Genomic DNA, 23775 nt, shown 5'->3' with positions numbered 1-23775 from the left:
GATTTCTATCACTGTTCAGTTAATGTTCAATTGAGTACACTGTTACACTCTAGGGACACGGGAGTCTCCAGACAATATTCCAAACATGGAAGCAAGCAGCACTCACTGCAAGTCTATAGTTGTGGCTCGGTCTCGGTTAGTTGCGGTTAGTTCTAGGCAAGAGCTGAACTGATCCACCGAGCGGACACATTAACCATAAGGACAGTGCTCAAAGTGGGCTCGGCATTGGTGATATTCTTACTTCAATGCGAATTAATAGAGTTCAGCCTAATTAATCCATTCCAGCACATTAGATCCATTGCAGCTTCCACCTATATCAAACTCGAGCAGCATAATCCTCTATTCCCTTATGTACTTCTCCACCCTCACTTGTATGTACCACTGACTTCAAGCATTCATTGTGGGAGTCAGTTCTACATTCTTTTTGTTCTTCAGCGCACATTTTGTTTGAATTCCTTAAAACCCTTCAGTTATGCTCTCCACACAAGGAAACACCTTTTCTTGATCAGCATATTCAAAGCTTCACATAATTTTAAAGATCCCTATTAGGTTATCACTAAGAGAGAATATCGAACTCACTTCCACAACGAACGCTTGACTTCACTTTTCATGAGGAAAAAAACTCAGGGCTAACAATGTGAGTCATGTGTTTGGAAATGCTTGTGTGTTCCAAACCTCATAAATTTATTGGTGCAATTCATCCATTACAGGGAGACCTTGTGGATCAGATTGCAGCTGTGGGGAGCTGGCAAACAGATCAGTGGGAAGACGAGAGAGGAGATCAGAGAGATGATTGCAGTGGGGAGTGTGTGGGATGCCAGGAGGATAATAAGGGGTAGACAGTGGCAAAGACAGTGAGGGGATCAAGATGGGGTTCAGTCTGAGAGGTGATAGATGGGAAGATGGCCATTCTGAAGTGGGTCAAGGGACTTTGAAGGCATCAGCAACCAGATGGGAAGGGTGGTGGGAGTAAGCACTAAGACCAATGGCTGAAAAAGAACCAACCTTAGAGTCCCTAGCAGTGACATAGGTTAGGCCTTGCATAAATAATTTCCAAGTAGATCTTTGTCATCTGATTGAGGCCTATTATGTACTTGTATAATTTTTACATGAATACCTTCAAAACAAGCATTGTACAATGTTTGTCCTCACTGCATGCACACTGCCTCTGTGAAAATGGATCTGAAAGTGTATTATTGGCACACAAAGCACCCAACCACATTTAGCAATAAGGTTTTCAATAAAAATGGTATTGTGCTGTGCAGAAAAATGTTACTCAGACTGATAACATTTTTAGGCCCCGATGTTTTCATGAATCATTCACTCCAGTTTGTGAACTTTAACACTGAACTTGTCTTGGGAGCTTCACCTGATGAGTAAAGGTCTTTTACTTGACCGTCCCTTCAGTGCATGCCTGAGGAGCTACAACACTGTCAGAGGTATTTTCTTTTGAATGAGACATTTCAGTGGATGTAGAAGATCCCATGGTATGATTCAAAGAGCAGGAGACTTCTTACTGATTTTCTGGCAAATATTTATCTCACAACCAGCAGCAATAAATAAAGACACACCAATAATCAGGCATTAATCTCCTTGCTGCTTGTGAAGCCTTGTAAATTAGTTTTAAACACTTCAGAAGGAATTACAATCAAATTTACTTCACTGGCACTTTGCAATACAAATCTTTCTTTTTTTTTGTCCCTCTCTCAGGATCTTGAATCAATGACAAAAAGACCTGCAAAATGTATTGTATAACCACAATATCTATCCAAACCAGCTGAATGGAAACTAGACTACTTTTGGGGGTGCTTTGGCCAATTAACAACTTACACCTGTTAATGCTGTATTAGAATACTGAAGTTACTGAGCAACAGTTGAGTTCTTTACGCATTAGTCTTTTGTAACCCTGTACTTACTGCTCTGTTCTCCCACAGTGCAGCCGTTTTCCTTTCTGGTAGAGCCATTGTGATGGAATATTCAGATTTCCACCTTGCCTGCTTTGATCTTTTACATGTTTGTTCACTCTGAAAGCTGACTGCATCCAATACATTTTCTATGTCCCTTTTGATTTAACCAACTCATGTGCAAACCATCAATCTCTCAAATTAGACGTGCATTCTCCAAATCATTCCATGTAAAATAACAAGAAATGTATTTAAAGTATTACCTTAAATGTGTAACTTGTTTCCAATACACCATGAGTAGGAGTTGACATGCCAAATCAATTATACTCTGGAGCTTGAGCTTAAGTGACTGATACCTTTGTGATTTTTCAGTTATCTGCCACAGTGACATGACATATTCTTCATTTCCTGTAAGAATTTAGTACCTCCAACACACATTATAAAATTAGTCACGGTAGTAATATCCCTTCCACATGCCACACTCAGCTCAGTAGAAATAACCCAAGCAAAATGGCACCAAAGTTTTAAGGCAGATCCTCGCATGAATATTGCATCTCCTTTGAAACTATTAAGATGATTTTTCACATTATAGGTTTACAGCCTTCATGTTGAATGGCCCATATCCCATTTGATTTCACATTGTCCTCTTGAAACTTTAAAGTCCATGTTAAGAAAAAGACATGCATATACCTCACACATGCTGCTGAGCTTTTATTGTTTACAATTTGAATAGGGTTAATGGTTGATCATAGTAATTGGTTTATTTTTTCACAGAATCATTCCAAATCTGCTATATCCATGACCTCTGGGCCATTTCTGCAATACTCAGGCAGAAAACTGTGCTGAATTATAGAGGTGTGAGAGTTTACTGATCTTATTTTGGTATATTTCACCTTATCAATTGAAGCAGGCAAAGTATACAGATCCCACACAGTCTTACTCATGTAAGGTTTATGAACAGTGAACCTTTAAAAGGACGATAAACATTTTAATTGCAATTCTTGTCTTCACTCAAATTATAGTTCTGCAGCGCTGACTTGTGGCATACACCAGAAATACATAGTCTGGATCTGCTCACACTCACGTGGTACATTTCCCAGGTGTGGGCTTTAATGACTAGTGTTATGGGTCAAAGAGCTATCAATATAATAGGTCTTTATTTAGCACAAGCAAAGGAGACCTGGTGCAGAACCTCCATGACTTCAAAATACATCGATTTTTTTATACCTTTTAGGTGCAACGGTAAGAACAGGTGATGACATGCAATTTCAATATTTAAAAAGTATAATTTGCCTCAATGTTTTGGGTACAAATCAATGGTTGCAAAGAAATATACATCTACAAAGGGGAGCAAATCTGAAGTGACAGGTCTAACTCTAAATACTGAAATACTTTTGTGGAGATAAGATAGAGAACACCAATGCTCTAAAAAAAAATTCTGGGGACAGAAGAAAACCCAGGCACCCCAGCCAGACTATTTTCACTGCAATATTGTGAGGGATGGCTCTCTGGGTACACGAAATAGGAAGCTGTGGCATGCTAAGTTGGTGCCGGAAGTGTGGCGACACTTGCGGGCTGCCCCCAGAACAGTCTGCGCAAAAGATGCATTTCACTGTGTGTTTCGATGTACATGTGACTAATAAAGATATCTTAAGCACCCCAAGTGCTGAGCTATGATCATGCTTGATATGCTAAGTGGCAAAATAGCTAGTCTAAAACTCTCTTGATCTCATTCAGAGTTGTAGATGCAGGTCCCACTTTATCAATGTTGCAATGGCACAAAACTTCTTAGCTTGAGGTATCTGTTGCCCATTTCCAAAACTAGAGTTTTATCTATTTTTTTCCTCAGTATCAGTGGAGGTATGACTTTTCTCTCAGTACAGCCGTGGCTGTGGTTTCACTGTGGTCCAATTAATTTAACCCTGTTTTCTGTACCTTTGGCCAATGCATACTGGAATGTCTCTTGGATATATCAGTTCCCAAGTGTATTTCTTACATGGCCTCTTGCTGAGCTAGTAGCATGCTCCCTTCACCAATGGTGATGTTTGTTTATGCAGCTGTCCTTATAATTTCAAAACTGATTACTGACTTCAAGTTACATTTGGAAGTAGTTTGAAGGCTGGTTCTTGCCTGCATTACGATAAGATATTTACTGTATTAAAATTACTCATATGGCTTGCTGCTCCCTAACAACTAGCACAATTGTAGTCTTGGATCAAATAATTTGCAATTTGTAAGATTATGAAAGACATAAATAGACAGCTGGTATCTTTTCCCCGGGGTCAAAATGTCTAATACTAGAGGCCATGCATTTAAGGTGAGAGGGGTTAAGTTCAAAGTTGATGTGCGGGGCAAGTTTTCTGCACAGAGAGTGGTAGGTGCCTGGATTATGCAGCCAGTGGAGGCAAATGCGATAGAGGTATTTAAGAGGGTCTTAGATAGGCACATGAAGGTGCAGAGAATGGAGGGATATGGGCCGCGTGTAGGCGGAAGGGATTAGTTTAGTTAGGTGTTTAAGTAGTTTGGCACAACATCATGGGCTGAAGGGGCTGTTCCTATGCTGTACTGTTTTATGTTCTATGCGACATGATATTTTCCATTTGCCCTGTAAATTAACCACATCAACATAGTGGAATGAAGCTTGAAATTAGTAACTATTAGGTAATCGAAAGTCCACTATTCTTAGAAGATTTCCACAAGAATTGGTTTACTGTGCTTATCGTCATTGAGTACCTCACCAAGACCTATGCAGAAAATTCTTGAGTTTCTTTTGCTGCATAAAAAACATTTAAATTATTGAGTAGACATTCTTTAGAATAAGGTAAAGCTGAAGGAATAGAACATTTAACAAAGATAAAGACCTCTGGTAGTGATTTTAATATGTAATTTTAATATTCTTACAATTCTAAGAGTTCTGCAATTAAAAAAATTCAATAATAAATGAGAATGTCATAATATTGGAAATCAAGCATTATAATAGTCAGATCTGTGCAACAGATTCAAATGAAGCTAGGTAATCTGTAAATGGCTCAGATTTGTACTGAGATGTGAAAAATCCATCAACGTCCAACTGACAGACTACTGCGTACTTTGACATCACACCAACCTATTTTTCACTACTGCTCGTCCAATACTGAAGAGTAGAACCACGCCTGTGATCACCACTGTTTATATAAGGTACTTCCAACTTATTGAAGCAACAATTCTAAATTTGCGTATGTGTGTGTGTGTATGTGTGTATGTGTGTGTGTGCGTGCATGTAATATCAGACAATTGTACTACTTGATGTGTTTTCCTCAATGACATCCACAGATTAAAACATATACAAAAATGAAGTTATATCAGATAAATGATGTTATATCATAAATGGAATAACGTGGCTAGCAATTAATTGAGAGAACATGAGGATACTACAAACACAAGAATGTAGGAGGTTTGCATTAAGATTTGTGTAACCGATGCAAAATGTGCTTGAGGGAGTTGGTGCACTGAGTCTATCAAATGTAATTAAATGAATGAAGCCGAAGAGTTTTCCTGAAGCTTCAACAAGAGTACAAGCCAAATGGCAATGGTAGATTATTGATATGCAATATCGGGGTGGCAGGAGAGGAGGTAAGGGGTTGGGGGACATGGGGTTAAGAAAGAAATAAAGTTGGAAATTAATAGAAATAGATAACAGGTGCCTAACGCAGATGAAATAGCGGCTTTATGGAATAAATTTGCATCCGTATTGGAAGGGCATTAGGTCATTAGTAGAGAAGGGATAGGTAATGTCTCAGGACATCTCAAGGTGCAATGATGTCAATGGAGTACTTTTGAAATGCAGTCACTTGTGTAATTTTAGGCACTTTTCAGTAAGGAAAGCTTTAATGCAGTTATGAAGACTGGGTTGTGATTCAGGATGACTAAACTATAGTTGATGAAGGATTTGATGCAGATGGGGACGTTGAATCAAATGTTCTATTATCAATATGAAAAATGATATCTTGGCTAAATGAAAGCAGATTGGAATAAAAATGCACGATTGGATGCTGGTGGGTTGTTTTCAGTGGTAATTGGTGGGGCAGAAGGCAGAGTATTTTTACTTTATGAAAGGGGAGGGGGAGAAATTCTGATTCCCCCCCCCCCACCAAAGTGGATGGGTTTAGATTAGAAGAGTTATGAAAATATTGAAAATGTAAAATTCAATAATAACCAGACCAAACCTGTCTGCCTCAGATTTGAATAGAGGTGATGTGAGGTGTGGCCACCCAACCTGTTCACAAGAAGTGTGTTGGTTATTTAAATATTATAATAAGGCTCCGGGCCTTAAGATGCCATGTCTGTTCCAGATTTAACTCTGGGATTTCTGCAGGTCAGGAAACTCACAACAATAAACAGGTTGTCCCTCCTGGCCTGACAAGTGCGTGTGTTTCCCCCTTCCAAGACTCTCACCTGATCACCCAACCCACAATTAAGAATGGGAAACGCCACCCATCATTGCCCCCACTCAATACTACTGTCACACTGGAATCTGGCTTCCACCTATCCCTGACTTGCAGCCTACTCTGGAGCATTCCCTGCCCAATAGAGACCCTGAGGCTGGGGTCATGGTAGAGTGGGGGAAGTAATGGTGTTGGGAATGGGGTTGATGGAGATTGGGGGGGAGGTGGGGGAGAGAGAGAGACACCCGCTCAGGAGTTTAAGTTCCACAGCGTGTGAGACAGACCACCATTCTTCCCCTTAGCTTAAAAGCTTAGTTTATTAAAGGGAAGGTTGATTGTATGGCTATGAAAATGGTACATCAGGAGCAAAAATAATTAAAACTAGTTGCTAAATGCTGAAACACAGCTCACTGAAAATATACTAGTACATTGGATTGCATTTAAACTAGCTTTAATGACAGGAGAATGGGTGCTTAATGGTCCGTGTGCAATTGATGGGCCAAAGAGCGTGTTTCTGTGCTGCGTATCTCTGACTCAATGAACCTAGAACAGGTACATGTGGATGAATAAGTTGTGTGTGGTTGACTGTAGCATAAATTCCTGTGCAGCTGACAACATAGAAAATGCAAGTAATGAAAAATTATGGTCAGGCAACAGAATGTGAACCCAGAAAATTATCCTGCATGAGGAAGACAATTCTGTTCAGGAGAAACAAGTGCATTTATATGACATCACCTTTATTTGACATCACAATGGTATAATGTGAACAAAGAAATTCCAGCAAGCTACTTACTGTAAATAGATATTGGACCAGGGGAGAAAAAGTTGAGCCAAATAGATGTGTGAAGGAAGGAGAGGAAGAGCAATTTTAGGGATGAAATACAAGTGGTTGAATCTTGGAAGCTGAATGCATGTCAATAATGGAGTGAGATGTGGATACCATAAATGCCCATCAGTAAAACAGCTACCTTGAATTTAAGGTGGTTTAGAGTAAACTATTTCGGCATATCTACAATTCGAAATGGTGAAGTGCAACTGAAATTATTGGCATTCCAGAAAGAAACTGCAAAGGGAAGGGAGATTGATAAAGTACGTCAGCAAGATGAAATGGCTGGGCCAGGTTGAGCAGTGCTCATTTATTATCAGTAATATATACTGCCGTTTGCTTCTGTTTGATCACTTGCCAAGTATCGGGGGATCCAAACAGCAGACGATAGAATGGCAGAGATAATTTTTGAAAACATAGATAATCTTAAGCAAAAGCATATCATTAGCAGTCAACAGTTACTGGCCGTCAGTAAAGATAGATATGATTTCATCGATAGATGTACTGCTTTGTAATGTAACAGCTTCAATATTAAGATTTCAAGGTTACAGGGTAAAGAGCATGGTTTGGATATGATCACAAGGGAGGTGTGAATACACAAACAATTCCACAGAGGTAATTAATCACACTATCACCTTAAAGAACAGAGAAAAGGGGATACCATCTCCTTCCTGTTCTCTTCCACCTTCCTAACTTGGCTGTATATCATGATTCATTAATCAATATTGGGTCAAACATTGGAGCTCTCCATCCTGGAGAGGTCTGTGAATACATTTGCCTTTCTGACTGCAATATTTCAATAAGCCACTCATCATTACCTTCCTGAAGACAACCAGGGATTAGTCTGTCCTAAAAAGAAATAAATAAAGAAAACTTTCCTCCTAATATATGGGAACAAATATACCAAGGCAGGCACTATGTTAGCTTTAATATTTTATTATCTACAAGTAATGGTGATACTGATGTGAGATACACATCACCAAATTAGTTTACAAGCATGAATTGGATGGGGCCAACTAAAAAAAAGCCTAATTCTTGAAAGAGTCTGTTGGAATTCTCCATCTGTTCTCCATTGTGAAGATCATGAAGATCAAATTATCATCCCTTGAACCATGTAGCAAGTATATCTTTTTTTTTAGATACACAAACTTCAGATACATTCTCAATCAGGCCCTGTATAATTGCAGTAAGATATCTTTATTCTTGAACTCAATTTCACTTTGAAGTAAAGGTGAGCAAATCAGTTAACTTCCCTAATTAGCTGCACCTGCATATTAGCCTCCAGGGACGTGCAGGGCATCCACGTCCCTTTGAACATCAACATTACCCAATCTCTCACCTCTTTAAAAAAAATAACGCTGCTTTTATGTTTTGTGTACTGAAGTGGCTGACTTCACATTTATTCCCATTATATCCCGTTTGCCATGTTCTCACCCTTTCACTTAGCTTGACTACATCACCCTGAAGCCTCTTTATATCCTCTTGATTAATCACAATCCCATTTAGTTTTGATTTGCCAGCAAACTAAGAAACATGACATTTTGTCCCTTCATTTTTGACCAAATCATTGATATTATTCTAGATGTGAACAGCTGGGGCCCAAGCACTGATCCCCATTAATCACAGCCTGCCAACCTTCAGAAAGATTCAAGTACCACTCCGTCTTCTGTCTGCTAGTCAATTCTCAATCGATGTCATATATTACCACTAATTTATGTGATCTAATCCTGTTGACCAACCTGCTTCATGGGACCTTATCAAAAGCCTTCTGAAAATCTAAATACACCACTTCCATTGGTTTCTCCTTATCCATTCTACGAGTCACATCCTCAAACAACTCCAGTAGATTGGTCAGACCTCAGCAGGAGTATTGCATGCAGTTCTGGTCACCACACCACAGGAACAATGCGATAATGCCGGAGAGGGTGCAGATGAGGTTCACCAGGATGTTGCCTGGGGTGGAACATTTTAGTTATGAGGAGAGAATGGAGAAGCTGGGTCTGTTTTCCCTTGAGCAGAGAAGGTTAAGGGGGGACATGACTGAGGTATATAAAGTTACGAGCAGTATAGATAACGTAGACTGTGGGAAACTTCCCCCCTTATCGGAGATGATTAAAATTAGAGGACATAGATGTAGGCTTGGAGATTCAGAGGAGATGTGAGGGGAACCTTTCTTATCCAGAGAATGGTGAGTACTTTGAGCACACTGCCAGGGAGCGTGGTGGAAACATTTAAGAAGTGACGAGATGAGCACTTGAATTGCCTGGGCATAGAAAGCCATGGGCCAAGTCAGATAGGTGCCTTCTGGTCAGCATGGACATGGTGGGCCAAAAAGCCTGGTTCCATGACCTCTACATGATTTCCCTTTCATCAATCCATGCTGACTGCTTAATTAAAGCAGCCTTTTCTTGGTGATGCAGATCGCGGTCTCCCCGTTGCCAGTCACTTCAACTGCCCCTCCGACACTATCACTGATATGTCAGTCCTCGGCCTCCTCCACTGCCGGGAGAATTCCAAGTGCAAAATGGAGGAACAGCACCTCATTTTCCATCTTGGAACCTTGCAGCCTAACGGCATGAACATTGAATTCTCCCACTTTAAGCAATCTCCACCCCCCTCCCCCACAACCCCCCCCCCCACCATGCTTCTTCTCTTCTTCCCTTTCCTAGCATCTCTCTTTTTTCTACCCCTCTTCTTTTTCTTTCTCTCCTTACCTTTGACCTATCCCTCAGTGGATCTGCTCTCCCCTCCACCCTCTGCATCTCCCTATTGCCACCCTGTGCCCACCCTGCCTCCCCTCTTTTGTCCACCTATCACTGTTCTGCTTTTCCCTCCTATATATTGGGCTTTCCCTTTTCCTATCTACAGTCCTGAAGAAGGGTCCTGACCCAAAACGTTGACCACCTGCTTTTCTCCACGGATGCTGCCTGGCCTGCTGAGTTCCTCCAACATCATTGTGTTTTTCATCTAGATTCCAGCGTCTGCAGTCCTTTGTTTCTCCAATATTCTTTTCTTGGTGTTCCTTCATTATAGAAACCGGCATTTCCCCACCAAGGTTGGTAGTTGGCTATTTCCTCTCTCCCTCCTTTCTTAAGTGGTGGAGTCACATTTTCCAGAGATAAAGCACCAGAGAGGTGTTCAATGGCGTGCTGTCCATGTGGAGTTTGCATGCTCTCACTGCTACCACGTGGGTTGGTGGTCAATTGGCCACTGTGAAGTGCCCCCAGTGTGTGGGTGAGTGGTAGAATCTGGCTGGGAGGGGGGTGGTTGGGGGGTTAATGGGAATGTGGGGTGGGGGGAGTGGAATAAAATAAAATTGGATTAATGTAGGATTAGTGGAACCGTATTCGATGGCGGACTCACACTCCTGGGACCAGATGGCCTCTTCCCGTGCTGTGTGTCTCTGTGAGTCGATCCGTTGCCCTCCAATCTCCAGGGACAACTCCTTAAGAATAGAAAATAGAGTTAACGTTTCACATCGATGACCTTTTATCCAAAGTGCCCTGGGTGGCGTTGATAAATGATCTCAGGCGTGGGCGCAGCAAACAGAGACAGATCAGAACAAATTCTCCGAAAGAGAGCAAACTGCATAATTCAAGAATTAAACTGAGCGGGGACGATAGATTCTTATCGGGAATGTGTATTAAAATTAAATTTGTTAACTATTTCCAGATAATTGTATATCCATTTCTACTACTTCTGACAGACCGGGTTTCTTTTTATTATTTTCTGGAGACTGATTGAAAAGTAAAACGGTAATTAAACTTACATTTACTGGAGCCCTCTGTTTTGTGGTGGCGGGGTCCAGGTTTATTGTTAAACCGCCCTGACGGTATAAGAAAGTGAATCGGTGTAGGGTAGGGTGTGGTCTCCAAAAAAAAAGACTGGAGTCAAAAGCAGAGGTGTTCACGAGCACCTTTCGATCATGTTAATCACTAGGCATTGCACAAGTCTCTACTAAGCCAAGAATAATGACGTGTAGTATTATGCCATACGTGTTTTCGTGTGTGGGCTATTGGTGTAATGATTTATGACACGATAATCCCACTTCTTCGGTAAATTGTTGCAGATGTAAGTGCAGTTAGTATTTTTGTAGTAGCTGCTTTAAAAGGCAATGGACATAATTGTATTACAACTGAATAAAAAAAAGACAGGCACACACGATTCATAGAAATCCAACAATGCGGTCAGATGATAAAATCAATGAAGCTGCAGTTTTATTCAATGAAAAGTTCCTATTTCGTTGACTGATTTCATTTGCCTAGAATTTCAAATTGAATTTAGGAGGTTCTTGAAGGAAAGGCCACGCCTCATCGGCAAAACAAATATCACATCTCTCCAAACACTCCCAGCAAATCAGGAAGCTAGCAGGATTACAGAAATCAGTGGCTCGTACAAAATAGCCCCTGGACTGCGAAGCGTTGACATTAATGTGTCTTCGAATGAAAGGGGAGGTCTCGCATGGGTTTCCTTCACTCCCGCAAGTGCAGATGTGGGCGACTATGGAGTGAGAGAGTCCTCTCAGATCACAATCTCTTGTCTGCTTCGCAGGAGGAAGGATGCCTTTTAAGAGATGAGTGCCAACCAGGAGGACCATGTGATCCTGTGTCAAAAAGCTATCGGACTGGTCAACGAATTGTGTAACAAGAACGTTCTGGAGGATGAAAAGTGTCTGGAATTTGTGTTTACCTCCTCGGGTCAAAGTCCCAGTGTAACTGAGTCAGGTAAAGTGAGTAACAATTATTGCAACTTACCTCATTTACAGGATGGCCATTTACCATAAAACGAGTGTTTCTGTGTTCTGTCAACAAATTTGGGGAATAAATTAATTGCCGCTCATTAAACTTAAACAACTAAAACCACAGTACGCCGCCAAAATTCGAATAACACAGGGCAGGAAGCTTGGGGTAAAAGTGCATTCGATTCGCGTACTGGGCGATAAGTGTGTGCTTTCGCCAATAAAGTCCATAGCGTACTTCACAGAAATGAAGATTAAAATGTAAAGTATCCAACCGGAGTACTGTTTTCATAAAATATAAAGTTTGATTCGAAAATACTATTCGATTTTCATTCAAAGTCTACAAAAGTGCCAAACAGTGCATCAGGGAAGAAGTATAAATATGTCTCTGTGTGTTTTTAACTTGATTCTTCAACATGATAGTGACAAACACGATGTTTGCAATGCCTGTAGTTGCAAGTTGTTCTCTGGCAGCCTGTTGGCACTAGAGGGAAACAGTGACCGATTTCACCCAGGGCAGAAACCAGTTCTCCGAGAGATGAGGAAACCAACCACCTCACTTAAACTGGCGGTGCGGGGGAAAGAAGCCAGGCATAACACTTCCAGCTCTGTTTGCGAGGTGAATGTTGACGGCTCCGAGAGTCCGTTTTAACAACAAAAAGACAAACAGGTTTCTCTCCTTTTAACAATCTGAACGAAGACTGTTGTGAGATCCGGCGAACCACGTTAGATGGTAGGTCTGTTTATGGGTTGACTTTGCAAAAAGAGAGACAAAATGTATTGTTTGCATAGATTAGTAGAACAGATGAAAGCTCGATTTAAGCACCATAAATGATCAAAATTGGTGGTACGGTCTCATTTTGGAGCAAGGTCCTTATATGTTCATCCGCTGTGTCTGTTTGTGGAGGACGAGGTGCGATGGGTGATTTCACGATACAACTGTATTAAGCATCAAGCCTCTCCGTCACATTCGGTGTCCATTTCTGTTACAATGATGAGAGGCTGCATTTAAAGCTTTTGGGAATGCTACGGCGCGACTTCTCTTCATCTTTTCTCGTGGTTCGGTTTGAGGCTACCCGGTGCTAAAGTTACCCACGAGGCTCCTGAAATCGAGGGTTGCGTGGACATTTAAAGTTGCGGGTGAAGTTGTGCAGGTGTTGGTGCCTGGTGAAGTTGTCCCTGCAGCTGTTGATTCCCAGTCAATGCCTGGGATGGCAGTTGCGATTCGGCGCTGTTCCTTCTGGAGCGGTGTTGCAATCATTTTCTATGCCATGCGGCTGTGCCCGGGAGCTGTCCAGTGCTGAATCTCAACGTGGCCAGTGAATGTGTGGGGGACCAGACCCGTGGTGGGGAGATGTTCAATTATATCTGCATTTTGTTTTAAAAATCCCGATTTCTATCTTCAGAACAGCGATGGAGCGCTGGATAATCTCGGGCTGTAGCCTAATGTTTTGTGGGGTGGAGGAGCTTTCTGTTTAGTGTTGATCATCCACGGTGTATTGTGCAGGGGTGTTCAAATCTCCCGAACGAGTCTTCAAATATTAGTTTCCTATTACTCATCCCTGATTTTGCCATGTCGTGGTTATTTGGATCAAGATAAATGCTGATTTATTTGTTTTAATGATCTGAATGTTCTGACATCTGAGACGTGGATTAGGAACCCCGCGAAAGTGACTCAAATTTAGTTTGCAAGTTATTCCCATATTTTTGCCCGGAGTCTATGCGTCTGTTTTGCCAATAATTGAAGAACCCAGCAGGCTTGAATTTCTAGATTGAATTGGAGAAGCAATTTTTCAGCACAAGGGAAACTGTAACTTAGATTGAAGTTGAAACTCGCTGTACTTTTAAAATACACTTTTAAGTTCCACCTACGCCTAGTACTTAGAAGGCTCTATATATTCCGGTCTACCCAAACACACTGCTCTTCGCGGACGAGCTTGGTTTGAGTAGAACCTGGATATTTAGGTGAAATGAAACGTACACCACCTGGTGGGAGACCTGTCCGATACTGAAACTCAATCTATAATGGGACAAAGTGAATTGGTCAAAAATTTTAGCGGCCACTTTTCTGAGGAAGGCCGATCCCGCATCAGATTGGAATTAAATACCAAATGTTGTGGGAGGTCCTGAATTCTTCGTACCGCTCGCTTTCCAGAATAAAATTCCAAATACCCGCAAAGGCAGTGTGACTTCCCTCGGGACTGCGGGAAGAGACCAACGCTTCTGAAACATCGCTTGTTTTTTTTCAACTGCACCATTCCCAAGTCCTCCCAGTCTGGCGGACCATAACGGCGGAAAATCGCAGCTGGGATCTACTTGAGGCATTTTGCTTTAGTCTTTTGTTTACTGCCTGGTTTTGTCGTTAACTGTGTGGGGTCGCTGAATTAAGGCCTCTGGTGGACCCGCTCAGTTTTTCCTCCTATCTCTAATCGCGTCTGAATTTTGTTTTTATTTGTTGGCCGCAAGCCTTGGCATGGAAATATTCTTGAGCGCCATGTACAAGCCTTAAGATGCTAGCTAATAGCTGCTAGACGCATGCTTGGATATCACAAGGCTCTCGGCGCATCCGTCCAGTTGTCCTGGGCGACCCCGCTCTGTTGCAGTCGGATCGCATTCAGCGAGATTTCGCGTGTGTTGCGATCAGTCAGAGGCCCTTGGGCATCATTTACTGTGGGATGATCCTTCACGTTACCCATTTTATAAATGCAGGAGTTCAAATAGAAAGGCCGTGTTATCTGGGTCTAGATGGGGTGGTGTGAAGACCAAATGGGCCAATTAAAACTCTTCACAATTTGGTTCTGAGTGGGCGGTAATGTGCACAGTTCCCTGAATGACTTCTCCATCTTTAATAAAATTCTTTGCGGCTGTGTGTTTTCTCCGATTGAAGTTCATTTCAGACATGAGTGGATTACAGGCTATGATTGTTTCTTTTATATATTGTGAGTTTTTTTTCCAGAATAATTGTAAATTGGTTCAGATGTGTAAACCCGATACCCTTGGCTGGGTTAGAGTAATGGAAACAAGCACTGAATAATGATTCATTTTTGCAAAATCCAATTTTGTGAGGCATGTGGTTTACTGTTTTACACATTAGGGATAATTGGTGTGGCTTCTTCAGAATAGTGTATTCATTCAGTAAAATTGGGTACAGTTCTGAATGGTAAATGATGCTCATTACAGAGAAATCTATAATCTAATCTAACACAGAGGGAAAATACTGCATTGGATGGGAATCTGAACAATATATACAGGAAACATTCACCAGGCCAGACCACAACAAGGGACAGAGAAAAGGAGTTAATAATTTAAACTGGTGATCATTAAGAAGGACTGAAACCTGTTCTTGGTGTACCAGGTTTCAAACAAGAACAGAGGCAGGGAACTGGCAGAAGTGGTGGGTAGTGTGAAGAAGTTGGGTATATCTACAACTGAGTAGAAGATGGGGATGATTAAATGTCTAAGGTGTTGATGGAGAAAGGAAACAGTAGAGAGTAATGGGAGAACTAAGGAAACAAAAGATTGGTCTACTGAAGTAGTGAATGGCAAAAGCAGAATCATTGCCAAGAATGACCATAATCTACAACCTGCTGAGCTCATTGTTAAGTTTGGACATGACAAATGTGCAGAATTACATGTGTCCTTCCAGTGCTGGTTTGCACAGGAACAGCCTGATTGGTAGATCAATCCGGTTCTGTTCATCGGGACTAATGGGTAACTCTTTTGACCAGTGGCCTGTTTAGTTTGCTCCATAACTTTGTTAAATATAAAGCTAGGTATTTTGTAGCCCCCTGAAATATTAAATAAGGTCCTCCAGCTCTAAGATTAGCCAATATGTCACTTTAGAAGGCTGAGCACAACGTTGGTTATTGGTGATCATAATGAGCACCTTATTTTCTGATTTTAAAGTGATTCTCAAGTAATATTATTTGACTGGAAACTGTAATATTAGGGTTGCAGTAAACTTGCTATGTTAAGGGTTTACAACTTATGCTTCACACTCTGGCAGGAGTGTGGTTTCAGTCCCTCTCAGTTAGTCTGGGTTCACCCCACACAAGGTTTTTATGATTAAAATATTGATGAAAACAGAGATGAGGCCAGGTAATTAATTAATGATAATAGTAACGATTATGTTTTTGATGATATTTGCAAACCTTATTGGGATAGATTTGGAATATTTTCTTTAGGCATTTACACAATTATCTTCCTGGAAGACATGGCTGCCAGCTCTTTTAGAATTTGAAAACTGTCCCAGTAAGTCAGGAATTGGAAGTAATGTTGATGAAAGATCTGTTACAGAGAACAGGAAATGCTTGTCTCTTCACACGTGTAAAAAGATTACGTACATTACACTTGCTTTGGAAATGATCATTTCCACTGAGGGATTAATGCCAGAAATCATGCCCAGAGGTAGGGTCATTGACCTGAAACATTAACCCTCCATAGATGCTGCCTGGTTTGGTTAGTATTTCCAGTGCTTTCAGTCAATTCCTGATGATTTGGAGTTGTGTTGCTAGGTTGAGGAAATTTGGTGAGATTGCATTACAGAAGCAATTTACTCTTATAATTCCACTACATAAAAATCTGGAATGGAATAGCAGAGGGAAGCCAGTCAATATTCTGTGCCTCTGCAAGCTCTTTGAAAGATTAGTCACACTCCTCTATTCTTTCCCTTGAGGATAGAGCATTTTCAAATTTGTATATCCATTGGAAGGATATGCCATTGGAAGTTATCACCATCCTTTTTGTGAAATGCATGAACACTCATATTAACTCCGGTTCATATTAATCTGTATCCTCAGGGTTTCATCTAACACCCATTGCAGAGACACGGTTGTGTGTTGATCAAGTATGTAAAATAATTATTCCATACTACTTTCCAAAGGACAAAGAAATTAGTTGGGTTAGCTCTGGTAATGAAAGGTGACAATTATCCATCCTCAGCCACCCTTTCCTCTCAAAACGTGCTGTGGCCTCTCAAATTTAACCTTCACCTACTGGAACTCCTTGCTTGAATCCTTCCAGTCAGGCCTATGACCAATCACAGTAGGAAAACAGCTCTTCTTCAAGTCACCAATGAAACCCCAAGGGATTATAAGAAAGTTAATCTCTCTCTCATCATCCTCCTTGGAGTCTTTGACACAGTTAACCACATCAATCTCTTTCATTCTTTCATAATCATTCACATGGACTGCAGTTAAGTGCTTTCATTCATATCTGGCCTGTTAGAGACAGCTGCAAAGGCTTCTCTTCCCTGTCCCATGCTATTAACTCTGGTGTTCCCCAAATATCTATTCTTGACCCCTTACTTCTCAATAATGTGCCTCCTTTCAGTAACATCATCTGAAATCAAGGTATAATTTTCTGCAAGTAAGCTGATAAAACCCTGCTTCATCTCACCAGCACCTCTTTTCCCATTCACTGTATCTAAATTACAGGACGCTTACCCAAACACCATTGGTGGATGAGCAGGTAAAATATTGGTATGGACGAAGGATTGGTTATGAGATACAAAGCAGAAGGTTAGAATAAATGGATTGGCTTGTCAGCTGTTACAGTTGGGTGACGTCAGGATAAGTTCTATAATCACAGCTATTTATAATGGCAAAATAAAGGGAGAAAGGGCACAAAATAAAGTGAGGAAGTGAGTGGTACGGAAGAAAAAGGAACAAAATGGTACGGATTCTGAGTGAGTGGGCATGAAGATGGTGGATGGTGTATCTGTGGAAGGATGCAGCACAGGAACAGGCCCTTCGACCCACAATGTCTCTGCCGACCATGATGCCGATTTAAACTGCATATCTGCCTGCACATGATCTGTATCCCTCCATTCCCTGCTTGTTCATGTGCCTGTCTAAATGCCTCCTAAACACTGCTATTGTATCTGTTTCCACCACCTCCCATGGCAGTGTGTTCCAGGCACCTCCCACTCTCTGTGTAAAAAAAAAACTTGTCACATAAATCTCCTTTAAACATTCCCCCCCCCTCACTTTAAACTTATGACCTCTAGTATTTGCCTCAAATAACGATCAAAGGGACAGAAGCCATTATCTTTTCTCCACTTTCTCTGCAAACTGACTCTGGCCCTCTCCCTGGTCTTCTGAAAATGATGGAGACAATATGCAAATTTTGTGTTGTATTTCAGGCTTGCCATCTGTGCCTTCTATTATGCTGCATTTTTCTGCCTCCATATCATCTGACTCGAGACAATATTAATCTATTATGCTCCTAATGGCTTCCCATTATCTTCCATAAACTTCTTGTCATCCAAAGATTCTGCTGCTTACACTGGACCTGGATGTTTCATGGGCCATATGTGGCCCCATTAATCAACACTTTGATCTTAAAACTCTCATCCTTGTTTTGAAGTCCTCTGTGACTTTGGCCCTCTTATCTCTAACTTCTCCAGACCCATGGGCAGGTCTGAACTGAAGCAGATTTTTTAAGTGGATTCCCCAACAGGGTTGGTGGAGGTTTGCTGGAAGATGGCACTTCCTCCTTCGACTCCATGAAGACTGAAGTTGGAACACATGTCAAAATTGCTGCACATTACTGAAAATAACTTTAATATGAATTATATTCAAGAGAAAATGATTCCCTTTATCAGCTAAAAATCAAGGGTTGTCTGACCTGCTGAGTTCCTCCAGCATTTTGTGTGTGTTGCTCCAGACTCCAGCATCTGCAGAATCTCTTGTGTCAATGGGTATGGAATGAGTGCAGGAAAGTGTTGAGGCAAAGGATTACAATTGATCTAATTGAATGGTGAGGTAAGGAAGAGAAGACATTGCAACTGATTCTCTGCTTTATTGAGAATGGAACCACATAAGTGCAGTCCATGTGAATGATCATGAACAATTGGAAGAGAATGATGTTGTCAATTGTGTCAGAGACTCCAGGCAGGTTGAAGAAGGATAGATTAACTTTTTCATGTGGATGCCATTAGTGACTTAAGTAAGCACCTTTTCCCAACTGTGCTAATTCAGAAGCCTGACTGGGAGCATTCAACCAAGGAATTCATGAATAACAGAAACAACAGAGTGGCTGAACAGTTTACACCTGCTATTTCTTCTGTTCTTTTGACTTCTCCATTCACATTCTGTCAGTTTCATGGTGAAGTACCAATAGTTGCTTGTGTGACCAATGGCATTCTCTTCCTCCCAATAGCGTCAACATGATTTTATGAAAGGAATTTGAGGATTTAACCGGTCAAGTAAATAATGAAGCTGGTAGATGCAGTATATCTAGTTTTGCAAAAGCTATTCAATAAAATGCCAAACAAAAGATTGTTACACAGAGTCAAGTCTTTTGCTGGTAAAATATTGGCATGGACGAAGGATTGGTTATGAGATACAAAGCAGAAGCTTAGAATAAATGGATTGGCTTGTCAGCTGTTACAGTTGGGTGACGTCAGGATAAGTTCTATAATCACAGCTATTTATAATGGCAAAATAAAGGGAGAAAGGGCACAAAATAAAGTGAGGAAGTGAGTGGTACGGAAGAAAAAGGAACAAAATGGTACGGATTCTGAGTGAGTGGGCATGAAGATGGTGGATGGTGTATTTGTGGAAGGATGCAGCACAGGAACAGGCCCTTCAGCCCACAATGTCTCTGCCGACCATGATGCCGATTTAAACTGCATATCTGCCTGCACCTGGTCTGTATCCGTCCATTCCCTGCCTGTTCATGTGCCTGTCTAAATGCCTCCTAAACACTGCTATTGTATCTGTTTCCACCACCTCCCATGGCAGTGTGTTCCAGGCACCTCCCACTCTCTATGTAAAAAAATCTTGTCACATAAATCTCCTTTAAACTCCCCCCCCCACCTTAAACTTATGACCTCTAGTATTTGCTATTTCCACTCTGTAGAAAATACTCTGACTATCCACCCTATCTATACCTCCCATAATTTTATATACTTCTATCAGGTGGCCCCTCAGCATCTGACACTCCAGAGAAAGCAATCCAAGTTTGTCCAACCTCTCTTTATAGCTAATACTCTCTAATCCAGACAACATCCTGGTGAACCTCTTCTGCCCTCTCCAAAACCTCCACATCCTTCCTGTAATGCAGCGACCAGAACTGCACACAATCCTCCAGATGTAGTCTAACCAAAGTTTTATACAGCTGCATATAAAGTGGGGAACTGTGAGGATAGTTCAGTGGGAAAAAAATGAATGACCGAGAAATTCATCAACACTCAGGACTCATTGAACAGACTTTACAAACCTGTGCCACAGCATGGAGAAGGTTTGGAAAGTCTGTTCAATGTGTCTTGGAGCACACAAAAGAAATTAGCAGATAAGTTATCAAAAATTATAGCTAACATGAGGGGGCATAATTTTAAGGTGATTAGAGGAAGGTATAAGGGGGAATGTCAGAGGTAAGTTTTTTTTAACACAGAGAGTGGTGGGTGCGTGGAACGCACTGCCGGCAGAAGTTGTGGGGGCAGATACATTAGGGACATTTAAGAGACTCTTAGATAGACACAAGAATGATAGAGAAATGGGAGGGAAGGGTTAACATTTGGGAGGGAAGGGTTAGATGGATATTAGAGCAGGATAAAATGTCGGCACAACATTGTGGGCCGAGGGGCCTGTACTGTGCTGTCGTGTTCTGTGTTCTAAGTCCTTAACAGGACTAGTTTAGTCACCAGATTGGGACTTGGGTGGGGTTTTGGAGAGGGATCAAGGCCTGGAGGTCAAGGGAGTCATTTGACAGGGGGTGTGATTGAGATACTCATAAGTCTGGGCCAGGGGGGTCATGAATTAGGATTTTTTGGTCAAGAGGATCATGTATCTGGCTGGCAGGTAACAAGTGTTTGAGTGGAGTTGTTGGATTTGGACCAGGTGTTTGTGGATTTCACTTGGAGTTCAAGAAGTATCATAAATCAGGCCTTGGGACGTGGGAGTTAGTGGTAGTCCTTCTACTAAAGATTGTGATCAGATGTAGGTGGGGGGGCTGGGGGTTGGTTTCACAGTAGTAGGGGAAGGTGATGTGGCCTGAAGGAGAGTAGGGAATTAGTTACATTACTTTTCAAGTTAGTTTCCTTGGGCTGGGATCTACTCAATGAAACCCCTTGAAATCTTGCTGAGGGAGGAAGTAGTGCTTCAGAAACCATCTTTTCACCCTCTTCCTGAATGTGCCCAACAACAACCAAACCTCATTTTGCCGGAAATGATGTGAAGGAATATTGCATCAGAATGATGTCATCACATGCGCCTTTAATGCAGAGGTCATGCAATTCATGCAAGTTTCATTTGACCTGGAAACCATTACAATCAACCCTGAATTTCTCGCTCACCATTCTTGACATGGTGAGGAAATTATTAAAACTAATTAAGTGACACTTCTGGAGGGAGAAACAGGGTTTACATTTCAGGCCAATTATCTTTCATTAGAAAGGGCAAAAGATAAACCAGCTTTAGGATTTGAGTAGTTTGTGATAAAGATAAAAATAGGCAGACTTAAATGACAGAAAGGATGATGGTGCTCTGCAGGGATGAGGGAGTAAACTCTCCCTGTCACAGGCTTTCCCTTTGTTCTTTCCTCACTTCTGCTGCATGCTAAATCATTTTTCTCTTTCAGTTCTGATGAAGAATCATAGACTTGACTCAGTGGACCTGTTTCTTTCTCCACAGATGCTGTATGACATGCTGATTATTTTCAGTACATACTTCTCTTAGTGAAGATATCCACTGTCTGCAGTATTTAGCTTTTGAAGCAAGTGAATGTTAGTTTTCGACATGACCCAGATAGACCACAGCACATGGAAAATTAATGTTAAGGGAGAGGAAGAAATGAGGAAGCCAAGTAGTTTTTGACATTTATTGAAAGGAGGTTGATGTTCTCATGTAAAGAGATTTTTTAAGAGGTTTGATGAGACCACAACTGGAGAATTGTGTGCAATTTTGATTTCTGTCTCTAAGAAAGGATGTACTTGTTTGGAAATGGTGCAGCAAGTGTTTATCAGATTGATTCCTGGAATGAATGGTCTATAAAATGAGATTGAGTAGGACAGGTCTACACTCTGGAGTTTGGAAACAACAGAGGTGATTTCATCTTGTCGGTGATTTTCAGGGCAGATGCTGAAAACTAGGCAGTATAGCTTTGGGATAGGTGGTATCCATTTGGGGCTGAGATGTGGAGAATTATTTTTTCTGAAAAATTTGTGAAGTTTTAGAATTTTCTACCTCAGGTGGCAGTGGATATTCAGTGGCTGAGTGTCAACGCTGAGGTCAATAGATTTTTGAACATCAAAGGGTATGAAGATTGAGTGGGGAATGAGTTAAAGTCGAGAAATCAGCCATCATCATATTGAAAGATAGTCCAGAGGTATGGAATTCTTTAGATCAATGACCTCCCTATTTGTTATGCTCCCATCTGCTAACAATTTCCCTGCTGTCAAGATGGTTGGTCAACGTGCAGGCATTACATTGGATTATTCATTTGATGCAGTGCCAATTTTTTAGGTATGGTTTAGATTTAATTTTTATAGTGTGTGTAGAGGGAAGTTGAGATTTGCAGTTTGTTGTACAGTGGAAACAAATGTTTGCCATCTAATCCAGGAGAGTAGTTAAGCTTACTCCAAATCCTGAAACGAATGCAATGATTGTCTAGATGATTTAAGGTTTTGTTGGCCTATATATATGTATACAATTCTTTTTTCAATCAGATCAGAATCTCCTCACAGTTGATCTGTGAGACGGGCACATGAGTATATTAGTTCTTGTAATTACACCCCTCAGCCAAACATTGTACAGAGACCGGAAAGTGGACACCAGTTCTTCGTGCTAAGAGATATTCTAAGAATATTAATGACAAATTGAAAGAGCAAGGTTGAAGAAGCTCAGATTGTAATGCTGGTAACATTAATACCTTCAGGATTATTAAGAATAATTTAGTTCTTTCTTCTCTAATGAACTCTATCTACCAGGGGCATTTTTCGCTTGTAGCTGTCATTCATCTTTAACAGCCTCCTGAATTCTACAGGAGAGGGAGCGACAAAAGCTTCACAAAACCCATCACTTCCCACAAGGTGCTGATTGAGTAGGAGTCTTCTTTTACCAAAGGTATGCTTATTCACAAACATTATAGTATTAGTGCGCTGCTGGTTGTTCCGCTATATTTGCGTGATCCCATTCTACTCAGTAAACTGCTGAAAGTTGCTATCAGGAGCTCAGCACAAGATCCCTTCTTTCTAGCACAGTCTTGAAATCCAAGATGGAAATTTTTTCTTGTATTTCAAATACTTTAAAAGCTGAGGGCTGTTTAGTCCCTATGTGGCCCTATATCTTGGACAGTTCTCACCACAGGTTAATAGGAAGCTGAAATCCTCATTTCTTTTTGCTGGGCAACTTACATTCTCACAGCAGGCACTGAGACCCAGGCTACCATAGCTGTGTTCAGCACATGTTACACCAGGCACGTCTTGAAATTAGGTGTTCAGCTTACTGTTACTCTTTTGTAATCAAGCAAGCACACATGAAATATCGGTTCTATACTGTAGTTAAGATTCTCGGTATATGGACTACAGATTTGTTGTAAAGAGCAACCTGTGATATTTCATAAAATATGTCCTGAAAATGGACAGATCCTAAGGCCCAGAAGCCTTGTAATCAAAGCACCTGAACATTATCTCCTGCTGTGTTGCCTGTGAATGATCCACTAATTTATTTTTCGGTGCATTAAGTCCCTTTAAGATCATTATTTCACCAGTAACACACAAAAAGCTGGAGTTATTCGGCATGCCAGGCAGCATGTATGGAGGGAAACGGACAGTCGATTTCAATGGCTGTCCATTTCCCTCCATAGATGCTGCCTGACCTATTGAGTTCCTCCAGCTTTTTGTGTGTTGCTCAGGATTCCAGTGTCTGCAGTCTCTTGTGT

The 23775-nt window shown here is 41.2% G+C and overlaps 1 protein-coding gene across 2 annotated transcripts in view; it reads left to right on the top strand.

Annotated features, from left to right (window-relative positions):
• The first annotated feature begins 11586 nt into the window (after positions 1-11586).
• LOC127580947 (synaptotagmin-6-like) overlaps positions 11587-23775 on the top strand; it is a 250704-nt gene continuing 238515 nt past the window's right edge. For both annotated transcript variants that reach the window (XM_052034943.1, XM_052034942.1), the window contains exon 1: positions 11587-11878. In XM_052034943.1, the coding sequence (XP_051890903.1) occupies positions 11728-11878 (151 nt within the window). In that variant the 5' untranslated portion in view covers positions 11587-11727. The remainder of the gene's footprint in view (positions 11879-23775) is intronic.

The sequence above is a fragment of the Pristis pectinata genome, chromosome 20, assembly GCF_009764475.1.
Source record: "Pristis pectinata isolate sPriPec2 chromosome 20, sPriPec2.1.pri, whole genome shotgun sequence".
Taxonomy (NCBI): Eukaryota; Metazoa; Chordata; class Chondrichthyes; order Rhinopristiformes; family Pristidae; genus Pristis; species Pristis pectinata.
The sequence above is the reverse complement of the archived record's forward strand: the minus strand, read 5'-3'. Positions and strand labels throughout refer to the sequence as shown.